At 44.8% G+C, this 26,125-nt stretch overlaps 1 protein-coding gene across 2 annotated transcripts in view; it reads left to right on the top strand.

Annotated features, from left to right (window-relative positions):
• The window catches only part of plxna2 (plexin A2), a 530,875-nt gene that overhangs the window by 421,780 nt on the left and 82,970 nt on the right, over positions 1-26,125 (top strand). For both annotated transcript variants that reach the window (XM_060937347.1, XM_060937348.1), the window contains exon 27: positions 21,495-21,594. In XM_060937347.1, coding sequence (XP_060793330.1) covers positions 21,495-21,594 — 100 coding nt within the window. The remainder of the gene's footprint in view (positions 1-21,494; positions 21,595-26,125) is intronic.

Raw genomic sequence — 26,125 nt, 5'->3', positions numbered from 1 at the left:
GCCGGGGGTGAGAAGGAGATTTTTTTTTTAATATATATATAAAACATTCCTTCCATGAAATCAAGTTATACATGAGCTGATAGCCGATGAGGTATGTTGCACCAAGTTGGCTATAAGCCATGTACAAGGAGATTGAGTGGAATAGGTGTTTGATTATGTCTACATTCACTGGATTTTGAGAAACAGCATATTTATTTTTATTTTTTTGCAAATTTGATAAATAAAAACTTGATATAAAATGTCCAACAAAAACATAAATGTGAACAAACCGGTGAAATGAGAGAAGCAATTTGTGAAAAATGCTATAATAATAATTATCGAAAAAAAGATATGTTCTTACCATCAAATACTTTTATTCCATATTTTGTTGCTTTTTTTGTATTTTTGGGGGTTTTGTTTTTGAGTAGAGTTATTATTTTGTCCTTGGTTGGTTTAGCAACATGCTCTGCCATTTTCTTTACTCACGGTATATGAGTTGAAAGCCTAGTAGCAGAGTAGCCAGAGTGTGCAAGTGCTCATATCCAGTGTATGTGGGTAGACACACATACATACATACATACATACGGTACAGTCAAAAGTTTGGAAACGCCCGCTAATTCAGTGGTTTTTCATTATTTTAAAATTTTCTGAATTGTAGATTAATACTAAAGTCATCGACATTATGAAGAAATATATCTGGAATTATTTGGTAAACAAAAAAGTGTTAATCAAATCAGAATATGTTTTAGATTTTAGATTCTTCAAAGTAGGCACCTTTTGCTTAGATGACAGCTTTGCACATCTTGGCATTTTCTCAGTCAGCTTTACGAGGTAGTCACCTGGAATGGCTTTCAGTTTACAGCTGTGCCTTGTCATATGTTTCTAGGATAAAAACTCGCAGAGAGCCAGGCGTTTGTATCGAACACATTGAAATGTCCCCTGTGGGGGACAGCTAGACTCCACAGGGTTAATTTCTTGAATTTCTTGACCTCTTAATGTGTTTGAGACCATCAGTTGTGTTGTGAAGAGGTAGAGTTGGTATACAGTGAATGGCCCTATTTGAGGACTGTTCTAATCCATATTATGCCAAGAACTACTCAACTAAGTAAAGAAAAACGACAGTTCATCGTTACTTTAAGAAATGAAGGTTGTAGGTTGAATTGGGATTAATTAAATTATAAATTATGTGATAATTGATAATTAAATTAATCAATTTATAAATAAAGATCAGTCTCATAAAATCTTAAATTATTAATCTTAATACTCACCGTGAATGGTTACACTCAAGATTAATGGTAGCTCTGTATTAGATGGGAAACCCAGTTGTATACAAAAGCTAAATTCTGAAGGAAAAAGGAGTTCTAAATAGTTGACCTTGTGAATAAACAACAGGAACAAGTAAAATGCAATTCAATTTTATTAGCTTTTATTTGTCTACTACTCACTAATAATAATAAACTCAAAATACATTCAATGTCAGCAAAGGTAATAACAAGACAAAACAATGGAACAATTACACCTGGACTATAAATTTGAGGGAAAGAGAGAGAGAAAGAGATAGAAGGAAAAAAAAAAGAAAAGAATCCCTTGTGTGTGCGTGTGTGTGAGGCTAGGGCAAGCCGATGCGTGTGTGTGTGTGTGTGTGTGACCTAGCTTGTCGTTAGCTAAAACAAAGGAATGTTAGCTAAAACAAAGGAATGTTAGCTAAATAGAACAAAGGATTAGCTCTGTGGCTAATGTGTGCTTTGTGTAGGTATCTGTGGGCAGATGCTAATGCTAGCCACTCTGGCAATGCTTAAACAAAATGGCGGTCAGTGCCTAGGTGTCGTATCACAGGTAACTCAATGAGGAAGGTATCAAAATGGCGTCGGAAAAATGGCGCCTGCAGGCCTAGTCGAGAACACAAGCCTACCAGCTAGCGTATCACCCTGAGGTAGCTAGCAATAAGTTGCTAAGGAGAATCTGACCACGCTACAGCTGGATCCAAACACTGCACTTAACAACAATTTCCAACAGACTATCTAGGCAAAGAACTCAACGCGAGAGAGAGAGAGAGAGAGAGAGAGAGAGAAAGAGTGTGAGAGAGTGTGTATGTGTGTTGGATGGAGAGAACTAGGCCTTGTAGCGGTCTAGCCTCGGAGCTTAAAATAACAAACTTGTCGCTGCGCTGCTAATCAGATAGGGAAGCTAGCAATGGAGTTAAGGAAAGATATCATGCAAGATACCCTGTCTAACAAGTTCAAAGAAAAAAAAAAAAAACAGAACCAAAACAAACAATAAAAACAAACAAACACCTTCCGTGTCTGAGCGGGTATGCTAAATAGCTCAAAGCTTAAACATGACCCTAACAACCATCTGAATAAGCTACAAATTAAAAATTTGCCCAAGTGCCTACTCAATGCGATGGAAGTTCTTTCTCCGATGTCCGCGCTGAGGGTCGCAGTCCGAGGAGAGGAGGTTAGCGGCGCGTTGCGTCCAACCGCGGCTAACGAAGCAGGGAGATGAAGGCCTAGCTGGCCCACGGTGCTTCAGGAGAAACCTCCGGTGATGCGTCGACGAGAAAAAGGCTGAGAGGAGCGAAGCTGTCCGCAAATGCCTCTTAGCGTGGAAAACTACTTAACTGTAGTTAAACTTTGCAAAGGTTTAGAATCGAAACCACTATATCGCTGAAACTTAGCGGGTCGTTCAAAAGTTCGGCCGAAACTAATTTGAACAGGCTGTTCTCAGACAATAGCGGTTAGTCTCAACACTGTAGGCGAGCGTGCCTACAGTCCGTCCGACCACTCCAGTAGTCAGAACATGAGAGAGCGAATCGAGGCGCTCTCGATACAGTTAAAGCAGTTCCACTTCACGTCACATCCGGGTGGAGCGCGCAAGGAAATTGTGGGATCGTTATAGGGGGCGCTGGCGAGTTACCAACATTCCCCCCTTGGCCATAGGCGCTGAAAGGAGTGATACCCTATGGGCACATGGTGTTTAGTCTGCGACCCACGGTCCCTAGTAATCCACAATGAGGTAGTTCCACAATGAGGTAGTTCCACAATGAGGTAGTTCCAAGGGTCCTTTCTGTGAAAAGTCTTTCAGACACAGTTCAACAGTTCAATTCATTTCATACAGTCCATAAGATGCATAGGCACTTGGGCATGAAAGCATAGGCACTTGGACATGAAAACAATTACACTATGGCTACTTAACTACCTTCTACATACAATATTTCACACAGCAAACAAAAATAATCAAAACTCCATAAAGGAAAATGGAAAAGAGGGGTTAGTTAGCGTGTTAGCAAGCCTACTCTTCAAGAAAGTTAGTGGAGGCCTTAGGCCTGATGGAGAATCGGACAATGCCACGATCTAATTTCTCAGGTGCGTAGATCGTTTTGTCCAGTTTGCGGTGTAGTGTCAGTATGTACCTGTGTAGAGTGATGGCTATGAAGACTGTGATAACCCAACCGCTAGCTAGAAATCCCAGCGCAATTCGGCTTATTAAAGATCCTTGATCGGACGAAGGGTTTGCGCGGTTATTCAAGAAAGTGGTAGCGATGCCAGTGGGCTTAAGATCGAATTGCACGGTTTTGGTCCCTTCCAGCAGTAGTTGTGCTTGGAGGGTGGAGTTTATCTCAAGTTCGTGACCTGGGAAGGCATCGGGCATTTCTATCTCGGTCTCATACTGGTCAGCGCTAAGGTGATGGAGGGTGATGTCACCCACGTGAACAGTGGCTCCTAGTGGGACACTTAGGAGAGAGGTTTCGTTAGGGATCTTCATTCTAGTGGCAGTGTTATGTTGATCATATGATACCAGAATCTCAGTTTGGGGAGTGTTGATTAGCCACCGATTACCAGCTCTTTCTACTCTAGTTCCTATTCCTTCATCTTTAATAGACAATTTGCCTGCACACTTCTGCTCGGGGACTTTTGTCAATCCACAGAGACGGTCTGTGGTGTCTCGGATAAAGGGATTGCTGGGGCAGACCCAGTGGATATCTTTGGTAGAGATGCACATGTCTAAGTTAGGGACGAGGTAGATAGAGGGGTTGTCATCGTGATAGGCTATGGTGGGAGGTGTCTGCAAACGTACGTGTACGTCGTTGTTCCAGAAACCTACATTAAGGACAGATTTGATTCTGTATATGTTTTGCCGTTCAATAACGGGGAGATTGAGGATGAAGCCTATTTCTAGGTTTTGAGGGTTCACAAAAATGGGGATAGCACTGCCAAGACTATAAGCCAGATGAATCTGTGATGAGTAAACGTTAGTCGTGGTAGTAGATCGGAGTATGCTGTCAACCATGCTGAGGGGTATCAAATATGGTGGGATTTTACCTCCACTCAGGGTGCTGAGAGAGCTACTTACTTCTCTCATCAGGTCCTGCATTAGGTCTCGGATAACTCGGACGTACTTGACTTCGCTTCTCATGATTGCTGCTAGCCTGTCTACGGCATGTACGGTGTTCTTGATTAATGTAGAATGCATGTTAACGGTTAGTATGGTTCCCTGCAGGGTTTTGCCTAGGCCCTGCAGCTCCTCCTGTTGAGTTAGTAGTCTACCCTGGATTTCTGGCATTTCTTCCTTAAGAATGTTCATTTCTCGTTTGACCGCGGTTAGGCTAACGGTGTTAACGGCAGAGAGGCCCATTGAGAACAGAGAGCCAATGGCGGATGCAGCAGTAAGTAGTCCTCCGAGGAACCGTTTAGGGCGTGTTTTGCCGCTGAGTTCCTCCTCAGTGACTATGAACTTCTGTAACTGTTCGAGCATGTGAACTGTGGTACGCTTGGCGTGTTCGATGTTGGACCCAATCTCGGAGTCAGGCCCGGTTTCGAGGTTTGTTTGTGTGGGCGATCTAAAATGCTTACGGTACACGTCCCAAGGATCGAGGCGGGTGTACACGCGCTGGGTATGGACGCGGCAATTGGTGAGGAGCAGTCCTGGGGCATCTTGGAGAACGATGCCACTCGGCGGACCTGGTTCCACTATGTTACCGGCCAATGTGGTCTGCAGGACTAGGAAGATGCCGAGGATCCAGAGAGGGGCCATTCTGCAACATACAGGAGTTTGTTATTCCGATTTGAGTGGTAACGAGGGTGGTTACTTATAGATGCACGCTTATGGATTGAGAGGCATGCAACTAAGTTGGGCAGGCTATAACTTATTGTTTGTCCACCCCCCTATGGAGTGTGGACTGCTCAAAAAGCTTTATTTGGTTGCTATGGACCCATCTATACGAAGGCGCCTGGCTGGGCTTCGAAGTTTTGATGCGGTAGGCGACGGGGGACAGTTTACCGACGATTTCGAAAGGACCGGACCAACGGGGTAAGAATTTTCTGGCTACTCCTACCGGTTTGGTGAAATTGAAGTATAGGACTCTGTCGCCTACTTCGTACTCACGGTGTGTCGCCTTTCTGTCGTAGTAAGCTTTCTGTCCTTTCGCACTCTTTTCGAGGTGTTCCTGGGCCCACGCAAATGTGGCCTGCAAGTGGCGTTGCAAGTCGGTGACGTACTGGTGTGCGGTGTACGCAGTGGCGACGCTTAGGTCCTCTGGTCGGTAGAGGAGGTGTAAGGGAAGAACCATTTCACGGCCAGTCATCATTTCGAACGGGGTGACTCCGGTGGTGCGGTGAGGAGTGGACCGAATGGCCATCAGCACCAGAGGGAGTTTGATGTCCCAATCTTTGCCATGGTGGCTAACATACTTGCGAAGCATGCTCACGATGGTTTGGTTGGCGCGTTCGACCTGACCAGAAGACTGAGGATGATACGCGATGTGGAATTTTGCCTCGACTCCGAGCATCTCCCACAACACTCTCATGACCTCTGCGGTGAAATGAGTACCTCGGTCGGAATCAATGGATAGGGGCAAGCCCCAACGGCTGAACACATGGTTCATAAGAAGGAGAGCGGTGGTCTCTGCGGTTTCGTTTGGGGCGGGCAAGCATTCCACCCACTTCGTGAACGCGCAAGTGACGGTCAGGAGATACTTATTACCTCGAGCCGATTTCGGCACTGGTCCGACCCAGTCTATCTGGAGATTAGACCAGGGGAATGAGATGCCTTTGCTTTGCAGTGGGGCGCGGTTCAACGGTTGGGCTGGTCGGAATTGGCAGCAAATCAAACACCCTTTGACATACTCAGTAACGTCCTGAATCATGAAGGGCCAATAGACAATCTGTTGGAGTGTCTGGTAGGTCGCCTGAGCGTTCCTATGGCCCCCGCACGGGCTGTCATGAGCGTACTGCAACATGACCCCCCTATGATCTGTGGGCACGACCCACCGGGGAGGTCCCTGGTTGCGTGGTGTGTACACCAGGAGTCCTTTCTCGAGTTTTAAGCCGTTTTTGAGATTGTGAAGGTGATTTAAGTCTCGGGACTGTTGCAACTCTTGTGGGGAAATTGGGGACGCCACGGGGTCCGCAAGGAACTTACGGATTTGGTGGATCACGGGATCCCTTTCCTGCATAGACACCAGGTCGGCATCCTGGGGCAGTCGGCCGAGTTGCACTGTTCCTGCTTGGGGTACTGCGTCAGTTTGACCTGCTCTAGCCTGTCGGCGAGTAATCGCGGTTACGTCATGGCGTGGCGTCTCGGGAAGCCATGGCGGCTGGAATTCCCAAAGGGGGCCGTCTACGGCTCCCGCTTTGGCGAGGCCATCTGCCTCATCGTTACCGACTTTGTCAGGTCCTGGGACTTGAGAATGTCCCTTCACCTTCTTCCAATAGACGCACATTCCCTGTTCGGTTACGAGTCGATCGCATGCTAGGAAGAGTTCGGAGTGTTTCACTTCCTTGCCCCTTGCATTTTTCATGTCCTGCACCTTCCACGAGGGAAAGTGTGAGACGAAGCTATGCCTGGCATAATTTGAATCAGAGCAGAGGACTAACCGCTTGATGTTCTCACGGGCAGCTTGTTGCAGGACGATGAGCACGGCTGCTACCTCCGCATATTGGCTAGTCTTAGCCCCGAGTCGGTGTTGGTATTTCCCTTGTATAGGGCCGTTCGCCCATACGATACCGACACCGGCTTGCACTTTGCATTCATGATGGAATGAGCATCCATCTATGTAAGCGGTGGGGAGGTCTTTGCAGACGTTCTCGTCATAGTAGTGGTGGTCGGAGGGGAGAGCAGGTACGGTTGTTAGTTCGGTTTGATCTGGACTATTCTCGCAGTCGCAATGCTGGCATTCCGCCAGCCCTCGGCCAAGCACCATCTTGTGGTTCTGGGCGTACTTCACCTCGACGTCGTAGCCCTGTAGTGCCATCATCCAAGCTGCGATGCGACTGTTCGAAACTCTTCCCTCTCTCAGCCTCTGGCTGTTCAAGAACGAGACCGGTTGATGATTGGTCTCTATCACCGCCTTCTGGCCACCAATGTAACTGCGAAAGTGTTCAACGGCCCAGACCGTGGCCAGCAGGGCTTTTTCGCAGTCTGAAAATTTAAACTCCACAGCACTGAGGGGCCGACTGGCGTATGCTACGACACGGCGATCTTTGTCATGCTGCTGTGACAGTGCAGCGCTCAGGCAGTGGGTGGAGAAACTAGCCTCCAAGAAGAACGGTTTGTCTTTGTCGGGATACGCGAGGCAGGGAGCGGAGCAGAGCTTCTGCTTCATGCTCTTGAACGCGAGTTCTTGAGGGTCACTCCACTGGAAGGGTTTATCCTTCCGGAGGAGCTCGGTGAGCGGTCGTGCTATGTCCGCGTAGTCCTCAATGAACTGTCGGGAGTAGTTGCAGACCCCTAAGAAGCTCCTGAGTTCGGGTACGTTGGATGGGGCTTTGATGTCTTGGATAGCCCGCACCCTCCCTGACTGGGGTTCAATGCCATCTGGCCCGACGCACAGTCCAACGTATTCAACTTTGGTGCGACACCACTGCCCTTTGGTGACAGAGAGCTTCGCTCCTGCTCTGGACAGCTGAGACAGAACATGGCGTATCTCTTCGAGGTGTGCATCAAAAGTCTGTGACCTAATGAGGATGTCATCGACATAGATCAAGTTGCCACGAGCTGCGGCATCGCTCATTGCCTTATGCAAGAAGATGTTGAATTCAGCGGGGGAGTTCGCGTAGCCGAACGGACATCGGTTGAAAGTTAGCTGGCGGTTCCCAAAGGAAAAGGCCAGCTTGTGCTGGTCAGCTGGATCCACGCGCATGGTCCAGAATCCACTCGCCACGTCGGCGGTGGAGAAGAACTTTGCACCCTTCACCTTGGCAAGTTCTTGATCCAGATGGATCATGGGCCATCTTGACAAGGGCACTTGCTTGTTCAGCTGCCTATAGTCAATGGTGAGACGCCACTTGCCGTTCGGTTTCAGCACCGGCCACAAGGGGGAGTTGTAAGTCGAGTTACACTCACGAATGATCTGCTTTTCCAGCAGAGTGTCCAGTGTTTCTTGTATTGAGTCGTATGCGGCTAACGGGATTTTGTATTGCCGCACGAACGTCGGTGGAGCGTTCGGATCTGTTGGGATTCGGACGGTGTGGATGTCCGTGACTCCGCAGTCATTGGAATCTCGCGCCCAGATCGCCTTGAAGTCGTAGAACAGTTCACGGAGCTGTCGTCTCTGGGCGTCCGTGGTCAGGCTGTCAGCTTTCACCAGCTGTTGTTGAACTTCTCGTTCAAAGCCTGGGTACGGTTCACCTAGAGCTGAATCAACGACCTCAGTTGCAGGGGTGTCGTTGCTCGATTGCGTGGCAAGAGCATACACCAGCATGTGTTTCGGGGTGTCAGTTCTGGTCATGACTATGCGCTCGTCGCGAAGCATGTCGTGAGGTTCGACGTGGATCATGTGGAAAGGAAGAGTGATCCAGGGAGGTTCCACTGGATCGGAATGAGTGTCCGGCGTTGGCAGCTCACCGATGACTGGAATGGTGAGTTCAAAGTCATGGAATGCCTGGTCTATCAGAAGGCCTAAAGGCCGACGGGCGGGGATCGTGATGGCGTCCCGCGTGGAGTTTTGAACCAGGAGGTAAGCGGAACGATGACTCACTTCAAGCAGCGGAGTCCCACACACGGCTAAATCGAGCTCCATGAAGAATCTGAGAGGCTGGAAGAACGCCTGGGAGCTACGAAACTGTTGGTCTTTCATGATGACCAGCTTAAGAGGGGAACCAGCAGTCCTAGCGGGAATGACAATGTCAAATTCGCTAGCGACATGGCAGGCTTGGGGAATCGTTTGTCCTGACCGCATTTGTTCCAGGTCAGCTTGGAACGGGTGCTTAGCAGCGTCGGCTTGGGTCCAGATGACCCGGTTGACTAGGTCCAGTTGGGCTCCCAGTCTGACCAAGATGTCTGCCCCAATGACCAGTGGGTCAGGAAGTCCGGGGACGACACTCAAGAAATGAAGGAATTCTCTCTGACCGATGGCGAGCGACACGGCGCAGACGCCTGTGGCTTTGATGGGGCTCTGGGGTTGTTCGGCTGACAGTAGCCGGTGGCTCTTCTGCACAAAGACAGGGGAAGGAGTGCTCTGACGCACTATGTCGAACCACGTTTGGCTGATGGCTGACTTCTCTGACCAAAGCGCTAACCTGACGCCAGGTGCCGTGACGCCGTTGACAATAATGTTGCCAGATATCCAGGGGTAGTACCTGGTTGGGGCAGATTCACCAAGAAAGCAAAGGAAAGACGGGTGGCCATCAAGCGCGTTGCGGTTGAGAGGAGTGTCGGTTGAGTTTGGTGCGTCTTGACTCGGCTCAGGGTGGAGCGGAGTGGTCTCGAGGTTCTCGGGGACCTGCCCTGACTCAGCTATCGGTGGAGTAGCCTCCACCCTAACTTCATCGCAACAGGCTCGATCGTGACGACGAGGATCTGGGGTCTGTGGGGACGCGACCTGGGCCCACAGTTGCCCACGACGACAGTCAATGAGGGGCGCTAGCCTATCTAGTAGGTCTTGGCCAATGAGGAACGGTTCTACACCAACAGAGCAGATGTAAGTGGGGTGAGTGATGGACATGCCCTGGAAGGTGAGTTCTAACCATGCAATGGTTGTTACTGGGGCTTGATTCTGGGTGAAGCTAACCAAGTTGACGTCACAACGTTCGGTTCTGATGGGTCTACCTTGCGCGCGCCGCGCATCAGAAACCTCTGCGAAGACTTTGGAACACATCAGGGTGATTTCTGACCCGGTATCCAAGAGAGCTTGGAGGGAAACGTTGCCTTCTACCACCACTGGGGTATAGATACGCTTGGCGTTGCCTTTCCTAACCAAATCTCCAAGAAACTGCGTCAGGGGTGCATCCTGCGGGTCAGGCTTCACTAACGGAGGGGGTGGTTTCAACTCATCGCTGCCTATTGGGCAGGGGTCCTTTCCCCACCCCACGAGGTAGACACGCGGTGGTGGTGGGGATGGGTCCCGGCCTAGTCATGCTGACGGTTCGTCCCTGTCCTTGCTCGGCTTACCCTTCCTGTTCTTATTGCTCAGCAGTTGTTTAACCCGTGCTAATTCGGTCCTCAATTCTGCCATCCCAAGCGGCTCTTGGTTGGCTTGTTTAATCCGTGCTAATTCAGCCCTCAGTTCTGCCATCCCAAGTGGCTCTTGGTTGGCTTGTTTAGCGGTAGCTAGCTTAGGGCTCCGCTCCCTTCGAGAGGAGTTGCGATGGGGCCTTGACTGTCCGCTATTCTGAGATTTAGGGCCGTGACTGCCAGGTTTGCGGTTACCTTGTCCTTTGGCGTTGGGGCCCTGTTCCCCCTTGGCTCCAGCTTGTCGAACTTTCCAGTTACCTTTGGGTTGACTCGACGTCTGGTGGCCGGGGTTTGGGTTCGCCCAAGGGGGCCCGCGGTTTGGGGCTTCACCCCCTTCTAGGCCTAAGGACTGATCTTCCTGCTCATATAGGCTGAGGACTCTGGGATCGTCCTCGTGGCGGTCTGTGGGTCGGACGAACGTCTCCCACGTTAGTTGTGCGGTGCGACGCATTTCTCTCATAGTATGGGGGCGCTGGCGACACGCGAGTGTTACTTGGTTACGGATGCACGGGTGAAGGTTATGGAGGAAGAGGGACTTGAAGTTGCGATCTTCCTCTAGCCCGGGCTCGCTTCTGCCCTGAAAGTACGCTGCGCGGAGCCGACGGCAGTACTCGCGAGGGTGTTCGCTTCGTTTCTGTCTGATCAGAATAGCACCCATCGTCACAGCAGTCTCGTCCTCGTACAACGAGTATTCCTCTTTCAAGTACTTACGTATTTTCTTGTAGTTGTCGAGGACTGACTGCGGTAGGGTCTCAACGAATGCTCGTACGCCGCTACCTAAAGTTTTCCAGACTAGTCTGGCCTTTTCATGCGACGTAGCCTCTGGCAGGTCCAGGAGGCTACGCTCGATTTCCCGGAAATAATCATTAACGCTTCGGTGTCTATGATTTTCCGGCTCAAAACGCTCTATGTCTTTCGCAAGGACGTCGATTTGGCGGATCCTAGTTTTGCGTTCTGCGACGAGGCGTTTTGATTTTGACCCGTAGGGGTCCTCGCTGTCTTCGCTATTTGAGCTGCTCTCATATCGCCTATGTCTGCGTTTCGGCTTGTAGGCGGCCTCTCCGTCAGAGGAGTCCGAGGGTACGTAGCGCGGCGTTTTCTGCGGGCTAGAGGCTGCAGCGATATTGAAGCGCGAGGGGGTGTAGTGGGGAGTAAAGTAAAAACTCCCAGCGCCACGAGGTGGCGATCGCGCGACTTTCACGCGAGTTGAGCTTGAGTGCGGTGTCTGATCTACCGTTCTAAGCTCAGGTTCTTCCTCCTCCAGAGCGGAACTCTGTTCTTGGGAGGGTTTGGCCGATCCCTCATCTGAGCGACGTGCTTGCGTCACTTCTTCTCTGAGGTATTCTATTTCGCGCTTTAGTTCATCTTGTGTGGCTCTCAGGCCCACGAGGCTACTCTCCGCGCTTTCTGCTCTCCTTTGAGCTTCGGCCAGTTGTCGTTTTAGTGTTCTTTTCTCTTGTTCGAGGGTCATACACACATGTTCCATTTCCTTATAGTAGATCATGAACAATTTGGGTAGCCCTTCTGGAAGAGTCATAGTACGCTCCTTAAGTTCCCTAACGGCTATGTGTATTTCATCAAAGCGAGCCTTTTGGTCCAGATCACAGAAGTAATTTCTCCTATCCTCCGGGACTTGGCCTAAATCGCCTACAACGTCGAAGAGAGAGAGGAGGGGCCCTTCTGACTCCCTTGATGGGGAACGCGACATTTTGTTCGAAATGTATTAATTAACTTAAAGGAAATTAATACTAGGGGTTGATTAGGTTAGAATTTAATTTAATCCAAGTTGCTAAATAATTGATGTGGTTTCTTAGCTACTTTGTTTTCACTAATGTTTCACTTGTATTAATTAGCTCAATTAATAATTAGTTAATAATAATGATTATTAATAATATTACTTAAGTACTTGGATTAGATATTACTCTAAGGTACTAATCAATTAAACCAGTTTATCAGCTAACTGTGGTTGGCAGCTGAATTTCAGTTCTGTGATTAACACACTGTTAATGATTCACCATTAAAGTCATCTGTGTTATACCTTGGCAGTTGATTTTGGGTATACAGCAGTTTACAAGTTATTGTTGAGAAATTCACAAGGTCATTAAACTATTCCTCACACGGGGCACCACTTTAATGTAGGTTGAATTGGGATTAATTAAATTATAAATTATGTGATAATTGATAATTAAATTAATCAATTTATAAATAAAGATCAGTCTCATAAAATCTTAAATTATTAATCTTAATACTCACCGTGAATGGTTACACTCAAGATTAATGGTAGCTCTGTATTAGATGGGAAACCCAGTTGTATACAAAAGCTAAATTCTGAAGGAAAAAGGAGTTCTAAATAGTTGACCTTGTGAATAAACAACAGGAACAAGTAAAATGCAATTCAATTTTATTAGCTTTTATTTGTCTACTACTCACTAATAATAATAAACTCAAAATACATTCAATGTCAGCAAAGGTAATAACAAGACAAAACAATGGAACAATTACACCTGGACTATAAATTTGAGGGAAAGAGAGAGAGAAAGAGATAGAAGGAAAAAAAAAAGAAAAGAATCCCTTGTGTGTGCGTGTGTGTGAGGCTAGGGCAAGCCGATGCGTGTGTGTGTGTGTGTGTGTGTGACCTAGCTTGTCGTTAGCTAAAACAAAGGAATGTTAGCTAAAACAAAGGAATGTTAGCTAAATAGAACAAAGGATTAGCTCTGTGGCTAATGTGTGCTTTGTGTAGGTATCTGTGGGCAGATGCTAATGCTAGCCACTCTGGCAATGCTTAAACAAAATGGCGGTCAGTGCCTAGGTGTCGTATCACAGGTAACTCAATGAGGAAGGTATCAAAATGGCGTCGGAAAAATGGCGCCTGCAGGCCTAGTCGAGAACACAAGCCTACCAGCTAGCGTATCACCCTGAGGTAGCTAGCAATAAGTTGCTAAGGAGAATCTGACCACGCTACAGCTGGATCCAAACACTGCACTTAACAACAATTTCCAACAGACTATCTAGGCAAAGAACTCAACGCGAGAGAGAGAGAGAGAGAGAGAGAGAGAGAGAGAAAGAGTGTGAGAGAGTGTGTATGTGTGTTGGATGGAGAGAACTAGGCCTTGTAGCGGTCTAGCCTCGGAGCTTAAAATAACAAACTTGTCGCTGCGCTGCTAATCAGATAGGGAAGCTAGCAATGGAGTTAAGGAAAGATATCATGCAAGATACCCTGTCTAACAAGTTCAAAGAAAAAAAAAAAAACAGAACCAAAACAAACAATAAAAACAAACAAACACCTTCCGTGTCTGAGCGGGTATGCTAAATAGCTCAAAGCTTAAACATGACCCTAACAACCATCTGAATAAGCTACAAATTAAAAATTTGCCCAAGTGCCTACTCAATGCGATGGAAGTTCTTTCTCCGATGTCCGCGCTGAGGGTCGCAGTCCGAGGAGAGGAGGTTAGCGGCGCGTTGCGTCCAACCGCGGCTAACGAAGCAGGGAGATGAAGGCCTAGCTGGCCCACGGTGCTTCAGGAGAAACCTCCGGTGATGCGTCGACGAGAAAAAGGCTGAGAGGAGCGAAGCTGTCCGCAAATGCCTCTTAGCGTGGAAAACTACTTAACTGTAGTTAAACTTTGCAAAGGTTTAGAATCGAAACCACTATATCGCTGAAACTTAGCGGGTCGTTCAAAAGTTCGGCCGAAACTAATTTGAACAGGCTGTTCTCAGACAATAGCGGTTAGTCTCAACACTGTAGGCGAGCGTGCCTACAGTCCGTCCGACCACTCCAGTAGTCAGAACATGAGAGAGCGAATCGAGGCGCTCTCGATACAGTTAAAGCAGTTCCACTTCACGTCACATCCGGGTGGAGCGCGCAAGGAAATTGTGGGATCGTTATAGGGGGCGCTGGCGAGTTACCAACAAGGTCATTCAGTCCGAAAAATATCAAGAACTTTGAAAGTATCCCCAGGTGCAGTCACAAAGACCATCAAGCATTATGATGAAACTGGCTCTCATCAGGACAGCCCCAGGAAAGGAAGACCTAGGGTTACCTCTGTTGCATAGGATAAGTTCATCAGAGTTACCAGCCTCAGAAACCGCAAGTTAACAGCACCCCAGATAAGAGCCCACCTAAATGCTTCACAGAGTTCAAGTAGCACACACATCTCAACATCAACTGTTCAGAGAAGACTGCGTGAATCTGGACTTTATGGTCGAATTGCTGCAAAGAAGCCACTTCTAAGGAAGAACAACAAGAGGAAGAGAATAGCTTGGGCCAAAGAACACAAGGAATGGACATTAGACCAGTGGAAATCTGTCCTTTGGTCTGATGAGGCCAAATTTGAGATTTTTGGTTCCAATCGCCATGTCTTTGTAAGACGCAGAAAAGGTGGTTCCTACCGGTACATGTGTGGTTCCCACAGCGAAGTATGGAGGAGGAAGTGTGATGGTATGGGGGTGCTTTGCTGGTGACACTGTTGGCGATTTATTCAAAATCGAAGGCACACTTAACCAGCATGGCTACCACAGCATTCTGCAGCGACATGCCATTCCATCTGGTTTGCGCTTAGTGGGCCCATCATTTGTCTTTCAACAGGACAATGACCCAAAACACACCTCTAGGCCATGTAAGGGATATTTGACCAAAAAAGAGGGTGATGGAGTGATGGAGTGCTTCGTCAGATGACGTGGCCTCCACAATCACCTGATCTAAACCCAATTGAGATGGTTTGGGTTGAGTTGGACCGCAGAGTGAAGGCAAAGCAGCCAACGAGTGTTCAGCACCTCTGGGAACTCCTTCAAGACTGTTGGAAAACCATTTCGAGTGATTACCTCATGAAGCTGATTGAGAGAATGTCAAGAGTCTGCAAAGCTGTAATCAAAGCAAAAGGTGCCTACTTTGAAGAATCTAAAATCTAAAACATATTTTGGTTTGATTAACATTTTAAAGTTTACTAAATGATTCCTTACGTGTTGCTGCATAGTCTGGATGACTTCAGTATTAATTTACAATGTAGGAAAAAAAAAATAAAAACATCGAATTTGAAGGTGTTTCCAAACTTTTGACTGGTTTTTTATATATATATATATATATATATATATATACACACACACACACATACATACATACATAGTTGTGGTCAGAAGTTTACATACAGTGACTTGAATGTCATCTTGGCTATGAATGTCATGGCAATATTTGGGCTTTCAGTAATTTCTTTGAACTGTTCCTTTTCTGTGGCAGAATGTACAGCATACATCTTTAATTAAAAAAAAACCACTTGAATTTTGTGCACAAGTTTTAATTTTCTTTGGGTTTTCTGAAATCAACACAGGGTCAAAATTATACATAGTGGGTCAAAAATGTACATACAGGACACCTAATATTTGGGTAAAATGTCTCTTCGCAAGATTCACCTTGATCAAACATTTTTGTTTACCATGAACAAGCTTCTGGCAGGGCGGCACGGTGGTGTAGTGGTTAGCGCTGTCGCCTCACAGCAAGAAGGTCCTGGGTTTGAGCCCCGGGGCCGGCGAGGGCCTTTCTGTGTGGAGTTTGCATGTTCTCCGCGTGGGTTTCCTCCGGGTGCTCCGGTTTCCCCCACAGTCCAAAGACATGCAGGTTAGGTTAACTGGTGACTCTAAATTGACCGTAGGTGTGAATGTGAGTGTGAATGGTTGTCTGTGTCTACGTGTCAGCCCTGTGATGACCTGGCGACTTGTCCAGGGTGTACCCTGCCTTTCGCCCGTAGTCAGCTGGGATAGGCTCCAGCTTGCCTGCGACCCTGTAGAAGGATAAAGCGGCTAGAGATAATGAGATGAGATGAGAATCTTCTGGCAGAATTCTGGTTGGATATTTCATGACTCTTCATGGTAGAATTGGTTGAGTTCAATTGTTATTATTTTTTTCTTGGCATGGACTCAACTTACAAGCACGGTCCATATATTTTCAATAGGGTTGAAGTCAGGACTTGTTTTAAGCTGAATATTAGCCTGCTTTATCCTCCACAACCAGCTCTGATGTGTGTTTGAGTTGTCTTGTTGTAACTCCCAAGTCCCAAGTCGTGTTCAAGTTTCTGGTTTATGCTGAATAATTCTGAGGTAGTCCTCCTTCTTCATTATTCAATCCACTTTGTGCAATGAACCAGTTCCACTGGCAGCAAAACAGCCCCAGACCATGATGATCCTACCACCACCAGCAGCTGGTACAGTGCCCCATTGTGGCCAAACAACTTAATCTTTGTCTCATCTGACCATACAGCTATCCTCCAGAAGATGTTTTCTTTGTCCGTGTGGTCAGCTTCAAACTTTAGTTAAGCTTGAAGTTGTCAATTTTGGAGCAGGGGGTTATTTCTTGGATAGCAGCCTCTTAGTCCATGGTGATCTGAATGGTAGACAGTGATCCATCAACTTCCAGTTCATGGCAGGGCTGTGCCATGGTGGTTCCCAGGTTGTTCCTGACCATCCAAACCAGTTTCCTTTCAACTGAGGGTGACAGTTTTGGTTTTCTTGAAGCAAAGTGGCTTGGCAAAGTGACTACACCTCACAATAACTTGGATACAATTGTTTTAACTGATCTAGGAATTTGCAGTTGTTTAGAAATGGCTCCAAGAGACATTCCTGCGATCCTCTTTCTCAGATCTGCACTGAGCTCCTTGGACTTTCCCATTTTACTGTGTGTTGGTCAATCCAATGAGTGCTGTAAACAAACCCTTTTTATGAAGGCACAGAGAAGCTACCAGCTGTAGTCAATCATGATCACTAACAGGAAGTTAAGAATTTAAGATGCCTTGGCAAGATAAGAGACATTTTGGAAGTTTGAGCACCTCTGAATTAATACTCTAAGTAAGCATATGTAAATTTTTGACCGTGTTGATTTCAGAAAACCCAAAGAAAATTAAAACTTGTGCAGCAAATTCTAGTGTTTTTTTAAATTCAAGATGTATGCTGTACATTCTGCCACATAAAAAAAAACAGTTAAAAAGTTAAAAGAAACTAGAGTCGACAATTCCCCGGGGGAAATTGTGAGAGTGATGCAGTGCGCGTAGCAGTCACAGATGCTGGAGCTTAGGTGTACTGTGTGAATGTGAGACTTGCCATTATGCTTCAAGCCTGTGTCTCTCTGAGAGGGAGCAGCCCCTCCCTCCTGTGTGTGTGTGTATGTGAGAGAGCGAGCAGCCCCTACCCTACCCGCGCGCTGCGAGCAGAGAGACAGAGAAGCACAAAAAAAAGGGCAGTTTTTCCTCAGGGGGGACCCCCCCAAACAACGGGGATTTACACGAAAACGGAAGGAGATATTCACAAAATTATTTCACAGTGAGCGCCACAAGGCTCTCCTGAACACAATGATGTAATTTTTTTTGTCTGTAGTGTAAAAAATGAGGTCACTAGAGCGAGTTAAAGACGAGTGACTTTTCTGTCACGTTTATAATGGGAGTCTATGGGGAAGCGCGCCTGTCCTCTCCTTACTTTCAGGCTTCTCATTCAAAAACTGTAAATCCTATCATTTAGGTAGACACATTGTGTGAAGCAGGACAAGTGTGGCTACTACTTTTGAGAAAATTATGTGTGTAGAGTGAGAATTGTGGCTGAAATCACAGTTTAAAAGAGAACGTTTGAGCTTTTTTTCAGGCTGCCTACACTCTAAATTCCTGAGCTCCACTGGTGTGTAACGCAATAGACACCCATTATAAAGCCTGATTTTTGTCCAGGCACCCACATGGTGTTTTAGCTGGGACTGATCCAAAAGTAGAGACCCTAGCAAAGAAGTTGAATGGCAGATCCACAGAGGAGAAGTTTTCCTACATTTTGAAGTTTGAATCATGTCTCTAGGTGAAAGCATGCTAGAGCAGCGGATGTTTGAAAAAGTGTGTTGTTTTTCAATTAATTCCATAGAAAATGAATGGGGAATTTTGGACAATTTTTTCGCGACTACGTCGCGAAAAAATCGTATTCTGATGAACAAAGTAATAGCATACCGAGTCCGATCGAGCCGCACATTTTGATATATTGTTTGTATGTGTGCGACGTACGGTTATTGGGTTATTAAGAGCCGAAATTTGTACGGACGATGAATAAGTATAAGAAGAAGAAACACGCAGAAGAACAATAGTGATAGTCTGGTTAACACCAGACCATATCACAAGTGAAATATGGTCTGGAATCCGCCTATTGAATTTCTCGTAGGGGAGGTGTGGTTTACGATTGTCAACGGCCATTTATTGGACGTTGCGAATGTCTATCATTTGGCGTATACGTAGCCCATGGCCAATCATGGCAGTTGTACCTGGTGACGTAGTTAGAGCGACGAAGAAGACGAAGAGGCGAAGAAAGACTGTAACGCCAAACGCTGTTCTTTTTTTAAAACAAACTTTCGCTCTAAACTATTCAGAACAGTGTCTAAAGCTTGATCGAAAGTTTGGTTCGTATCGCTCGCCGCCATGTTAAATGTGATCCGTAAACAGTCCCAAATAAACTACAAGCTTCCGTTTGTTGAGTAGTACGCGTCACCGTCTTTCCACCCCTCCCCACTCTCTGATTGGCTCCCTAACTCAGGCGAGCCTTTAGACCATAGTTTCCATGCTGTCTTTTCAGATCGGAACGATTGTGCAAAGCAGCATGGGATTTCCCAGGCTACAATAGTGATGCTGTGCTTTGCACTGCATCACTAATAATTACTGAAAGCCCAAATATTGCTATGACATTCATATCCAAGATGACATTCATGTCACCATATGTAAACTTCTGACCACAACTACACACACACACACACACACACACACACACACACACTTCACCCTGCATGAGTCTCAATGCTGTACCTGCAGTGTAGATTCTACACAATGTCAGGAATGCAGGCGACAGATGAATTTAGACAGATGAATAGCAGAGTTTATTCAAGGCAAGTTGGTAAACAAATCCAGTTTGTGAATCAAAGGCAGAGTGAAACAGGATATCACAGGTAGAGACAAAAAGTGCAAATCAATACTACAGAACAATATTGATAACCAGGAAGTGAGCATGCATTGGTTGGTATAAGGCAAGGGAACAATGAGTGTTTACTTCACACTGAATGTTTGTACTGAGAGTCCTTATACACTCACCAGCCACTTTATTAAGAACACTCATCCACCTGCTGTTTTATGCAGTTATCTAATCAGCCAATCCCTTGACAGCAGCACAATGCATAAAATCATGCAGATACAAATCAAGAGCTTCAGGTAATGTTCACTTCAAACATCAGAATAGGAAAAATTGTGATCTCTGTGACTTTCACTGTGGCATGGGTGTTGGTGCGAGATGGACTGGGTTGAGTATTTCAGAAACTGCTGATCTCCTGGGGTTTTCACACACCACAGTCTCTAGAGTTTAAACAGAATGGTGCGAAAAAAAAAAAAAAACATTGAGTGAGTGACAGTTCTGTGGGTGGAAATGCCTTGTTGATAAGAGAGGTCAGAGGAAAATGCCCAGAGTAGTTCAAGTTGCCAGGTAGGATATAGCAGCTCATATAATCACTCTTTACAACCGTGGTGAGCAGAAAAGCATTTCAGCATGCAATAGCAGAAGACCACATTGGGTTCCACTCCTGCAGTCAAGAACAGGAATCTTAGAATCAAGAACAAGTTCCTATTAAAATGGTCAGTGAGTGTATACTGTGCAGTGATGAAGTGAGATTGGGAACAGGTGTTAGCGATAATCAGTATTACGGAGATGGAGGGTGGCATGCTGCAGGTTGGTTATCGCAGCCATGTTTGGAGACGGCTGTGAACTCTGGGAAGTGGAGTCTTGAGTGCGAGCAGGTACAGACGTGACACGTAGATAATCAGTTAATCAGCCTTAACTCTCCATTTTGGCGATCTGGAAAATCAGCAATGGCTTTCAGAGGCCTGACAAAAAGTTTCTGTCTCTAACCAGCTCTTTCCTTTAGATTTCTATCATTAAATCTCTTTATCGGGTTCCAATTTATATATTGCTGTGTATATCCTGTTCCTCTCTTACCCCTACTCCATTGTCCATGTGCTCGAGTTCATATGCTCTGCCCTTATCTGTCTCTTTCTTTAGAAGAAATCCACACCATCACCTCCATACACATGATGATTCAGCATGACTAACCAGTTAATTTAGAAATGCATAAGTTAAATATTCTGTTAACTCAAAATTCAACCAAACTTAAACCACGAATTTGACTTTGGAATGAAACTTTACTAGCTAATAAAGCAAGCCATTTTTAAAAGCAAAAACTATATATCTAGCTACATTAACTCGCTAAACTTCATAACTAAAGCTTTACCTCATTTACCAAACTTAAAGCTAACTCAACATACTTCTTTAGCTTTGATATCAAATTTTAAAGGTGAATCATTCATTTTAATATGGGAGGCAAATGATAAGCCTCATTCTGTATGAATCAGTATGAAACTTCAGCAAAGGCAACATCTTATTTAATGAAAAATAAATAAATAAATAAATAAATAAATAAATAAATTCCCATGCTGTTTGAGATTTGTGACAAGGGTTTTGAAGGTAAATGAAAATGTATGAGTATGAGTCAAAAGTATGTTTTGTTCTCTTGGAAATTTATTTGTGTAAGAGTACAAGTGTTCAAGTTCAGTAATACTTTTGTCATGTACAAATCTTCCCAAATAGTCCTTACTTTAAAGTAACAAAGTAGTTTCTGCGTCTGAAAACCACTGAAGACTATCAGTGTGGATGAAGAGGACTCTCAGCATGTATGTGCTGCGTTTTGACTGGGCTTCTGTTCTCTCAGCTCTAATGTATGCAGAGGAACATTCACTTGTTTTATCAGCAGATAAACTATTTGCCTCACTACTCTTCTAATTGCCTCACACTGCACTGACAGTTTGTGGAGTCAGAAACCATGAAATGACTCTCGACTCTTGAACAGAAGTGCTGCATCTACCACATGAAATTGTGAAGCTTTTCTTTGTGTTTGCTGGTTTATTTCTAATATCATGTATCAATGGTTTTGCTATTATTTTCTTTATGCTTCATTAAGTCACTGAAAATGCTCCTTTATTCACTTTAGTACCAGGCCATTCTTTGTCTTTGTGCAGGTCTCAGACCGCTCTGTAGTGGCGCTGGTTCCAAAGCAGACCTCCTCCTACAACATTCCTCCCACAGCCAGCATTTCCCGTACATCCATCAGCAGATATGGTGAGTGGTTATAAATTTGTTTATCTGGAACCATAAACATTGATGAGATGCCATTATCAAAGAAATAGTGGCAATTTATTTATGCGTTCTAACACTTACTGCAGTGGCGGTATTTTTGGGGTGCACAGTGAATAATATACAGTGGCATGCAAAAGTTTGGGCACCCTTGCTGAAAATGTGTGTTACTATGAATAGTTAAGTGAGCAGAAGATGAACTGATCACCAAAAGGCATAAGGGTAAAGATGACACATTTCTTTAATATTTTCCGCAAGATTACATTTTTATTTCCATCAGGTGTAAGATACCAAAAAATGAAAAGAACCTGAAGCAAAAGTTTGGGCACCTGACATGGTCAGTACTTAGTAACACCCCCTTTGGCAAGTATCACAGCTTGTAAACACTTTTTGTAGCCAGCTAATAATCTTTCAGTTCTTACCTGGGGGATTTTTGCACATTCGTCTTTGCAAAAGGCTTCCAGTTCTAGAAGTTTCTTGGGCTGTCTTGCATGCACTACTCTTCTGAGATCTGTCCACAGATTTTCAATGATGTTTAGGTCAGGGGACTCTGAGGGCCGTGGCAAAACCTTCAGCTTGTGCCTCTTGAGGTATTCCATTGTAGATTTTGAGGTGTGTTTTGGATCATCGTCTTATTGTAGGATCCATCTTCTTTTTAACTTCAACTTTTTTAAAGATGGTGTGATGTTTGCTTCCAGAGTTTGCTTGTATTTATTCGAATCCATGCTTACCTCGACCAATGAAATGTGCCCTGTGCCACTGTCTGTAACACAACCTCAAAGCATGATTGATCCACACCCATGCTTAAGAGTTGGAGAGGTGTTCTTTTCCTGGAATTTGGCACCCTTTTTTCTCCAAACATACCTTTGCACATTGTGGTCAAAAAGTTCTATTTTCATCAGTCCACAGGACTTGTTTCCAAAATGCATCAGGCTTGCTGAGATGTTCATTTGCAAACTTCAGACACTGAATTTTGTGGCTAGGACACAGGAAAGGTTTTCTTCTGATGACTCTCTCATGAAGGTCATATTTGTTCAGGTGTCGCTGCATAGTAGAACAGTGCACCACCACTCCAGGGTCTGCTAAATCTTTCTGAAGGTCTTTTGCAGTCAAACAGGGGTTTTTATTTGCCTTTCTCGCAATTCAACGAGCAAAATGTTCTTTCAGAAAGTTTTCTTCATCTTCCAGACCTCATCTTGATCTCCACTGTTTCTGTTAACTGCCATTTTTAATAACATTACAATCTGAGGAAATGGCAACCTGAAAACACTGCTACATTCTTGTAGCCTTCTCCTGCTTTGTGAGCATCAATTATTTTATTTTTCAGAATGCTAGGGAGTTGCTTAGAGGAGCCCATGGCTGTTGATTTTAGGGACATGTTTGAGGAGTCAAAGAATTTTTACAGCTTTGAAATCTGCACCATCTGACCTTTCCTAATGAAGACTTTGAACAAGCCACAGCTCAATAAGCTAATTAAGGTCTGGAACCTTGGTAAAAGTTACCTGAGAACTATTGGGGTGCCCAAACTTTCGCATGGTGTTCCTTTTCTTTTTTCACTCTCCAATTGTACAAAACAAAAATAATACACAAATCCTGCATAAAACGCTGAAAAGAAATGTCTCGTCTTTACCTTTATGCCTCTTGGTGATCAGTTCATCTTCTGCTCACTTAACTATTCACAGTAACAGACATTTTCAGCAAGGGTGCCCAACCTTTTGCATGCCACTGTATATCATAAATATATAATTTAAAAGTTTATATCTAACTTCTGGGTGGCATGGTGGTGTAGTGGTTAGCGCTGTCGCCTCACAGCAAGAAGGTCCAGGTTCGAGCCCTGTGGCCGGCGAGGGCCTTTCTGTGTGGAGTTTGTATGTTCTCCCTGTGTCCGTGTGGGTTTCCTCCGGGTGCTCTGGTTTCCCCCACAGTCCAAAGACATGCAGGTTAGGTTAACTGGTGACTCTAAATTGACCTTAGGTTGTCTGTGTCTATGTGTCATCCCTGTGATGATCTGGCGACTTGTCCAGGGTGTACCCCGCCTTTCGCCCATAGTCAGCTGGGATAGGTTCTAGCTTGCCTGCGACCCTGTAGAACAGGATAAAGCAGCTAGAGAGATATCTAACTTCTGACTTTTGAATCTGAACTGCGTTTCATGAGAATAATAAACATGGAACACAGAAAAGTCATAACTCTTTTGTTCAAATCAAAAACCATGAAACATATGGTTTTGTCATTTGTCCTTTTGTGTAATTTGCACTTTGATTAGATGACATGCTCAGATTTATCAACTTTCAGTTTCTCCTCCAAACATATTTCAGCAAAAAATAATGATAGAATAAATAATCCATTTTGTTCATGTTCATTACTGTAAGAAGAAGCCTTAATTTTGTCACATGCACATTCAAGCACAGTGAAATTTCTCCTCTGCATTTAACCCATCGGAAGCAGTGAACACATGCATTCACACACAAGTGAGCAATGAGCACACACAATGCCCAGGAAGCAGTTGGGGGATAGGTGCCTTGCTCAAGGGCACTTCAGCCCAAGGCCGCCCCATCTTAACCTAACTGTATGTCTTTGGACTTTGAGGGAAACCAGAGCACCATGAGGAAACCCATGCAGACACAGGGAGAACATGCAAACTCCATACAGAAAGGCCCCCATTGACCGCTGGACTCGAACCTAGAATCTTCTTGCTGTGAGGCGAAAGTGCTAACCACTACACCATCGTGCCACCCACAGTAACATGCCTACTGGTGATGTATTATGGAAACATCACCAAAATGGGCTAGAATACATTAGCTCACTGGACCTCAAAACTAGGCAGGCGTGTCACACTGTGCAGTCACATGACACAACTGTTGCTGATTGGCTGAATGAACCTACAGCACTGGGCTCATTACAGTTTGCCTACAGCGTCGCTTCATATCATTCTGTGTGTGTGTGTGTGTGTGTGTGTGTGTGTGTGTGTGTGTGTGTGTGTGTGTGTGTGTGTGTGTGTGTTTTAATGTCCACTTGTCATATGCATTGTTATACTCGGTTTAAAAAAAAATCACAATTAATCCTCTTTAAAATGTTTGTTAACTGCAGATAAGATCATGTGGATGCACAAATTAGAAAACCTTATACTGATGAAAGATAGGTGGGGCTTATCCCTGCTAGCCCACTGATATGAGTTGCCGCAACTTACTGTAGTTGCCAGATTTGCCATCTGACATCAATTACTGCATCCAGATAAATCAGGATCAAAATATTAATGACCTCCACACTGAAACAGGAATAGTTTCATAGTTAATACTGTATTTCACCATGATGGCTGACTATGGTCTTTGTAGGAAAAGAAAATATGGAGCCTGGAGAAGGGGGGGTAATATTCGGAAATTAAAGCAAGCAAAACTCAGATATTCTCTGAGATTGTAAAGTCACAACTGTACAAGAAAATAGTCACAAATTTATGAGAAACAAAACTTGAGGGGGAAAAAAAAAATATATATATATATATATATATATATATATATATATATATATATATATATATATACACACACACTGTATATGCATTTTTGTGTGTCAAGGAAGTGGATTGACTCCAAAGACTGCATTTCCTATCTCTCGGCTCAGCGGTTTCAAAATAACAGAGATTAGGACAGATCAGAAGAATCCACACACTGATGGTCACAGGAAACTTCTCTTGCACAATAATTATACATTTCTGTACAGCTAAGACAAAAAAAAAAGGATAAACAAAGCTGGTTAGTTTAAACATTTATTTCCTGTTGTATCCAGGAAGTGCAACGATCAAGTACATGCTTCCTGGCTGCAGTGCATTCTGGAAATGTAGTTGAAAATCTCTTAGTGCTTTATTGTTTTATATTGTGTGATCAAGGAGGAGAGATTGCATTTCCTGTAACTCTCAGCTCAGTCATGGCATCTTGATCCAATCTTGTAAAGTGAAGTGATCCAGTTCCTTGACAAAAAAAAATCAAAAACAAAACACTTTTTTTAATCTCCAGAGTTTTGTTTCTTGTAAATTTCTGCCTTTTCTTGAAAATTTATGATTTTACAGTCTGAAAGAATATCTGGGGGGTGTAAATTTACAGTTTTAAATTCTGAGTTTATTTCCTGGAACATTACCCTCTCCCTCACCTCCTTTTTTAAGCCCTACAGTGCCCTTTATATGCTGTCATACCAGGCTGAATGTGACCTACATCAATTGCCAGTTTTTATTTTCTGCTGTTCTCTTTCCCATCTTGTAAAAGGTTCAGACTCCAGTTAGACCATTTAATTTTTCTGAGTTGAGAATTACGACCAAAAAAAAAAACAAAACAAAAAACTAGGAAGAATAGTGTGAGGTAAAGAGAAAAGTTTTCAAGTTGGCTTTGAAGGAAGAGAGAGTGGAACAGTCACGAAGTGATTGTGGTAATGAGTTCCAAAGTTTAGGAGCAGCAACACTAAATGATCTGCCACCCATAGATGTCAGTTTAAAACGTGGAACAGTCAGAAGTCCACAGACAGAAGA

Source organism: Neoarius graeffei, chromosome 13 (assembly GCF_027579695.1).
Source record: "Neoarius graeffei isolate fNeoGra1 chromosome 13, fNeoGra1.pri, whole genome shotgun sequence".
NCBI classification, from domain to species: Eukaryota; Metazoa; Chordata; class Actinopteri; order Siluriformes; family Ariidae; genus Neoarius; species Neoarius graeffei.
This window is presented reverse-complemented; position numbering and strand designations above follow the sequence as displayed.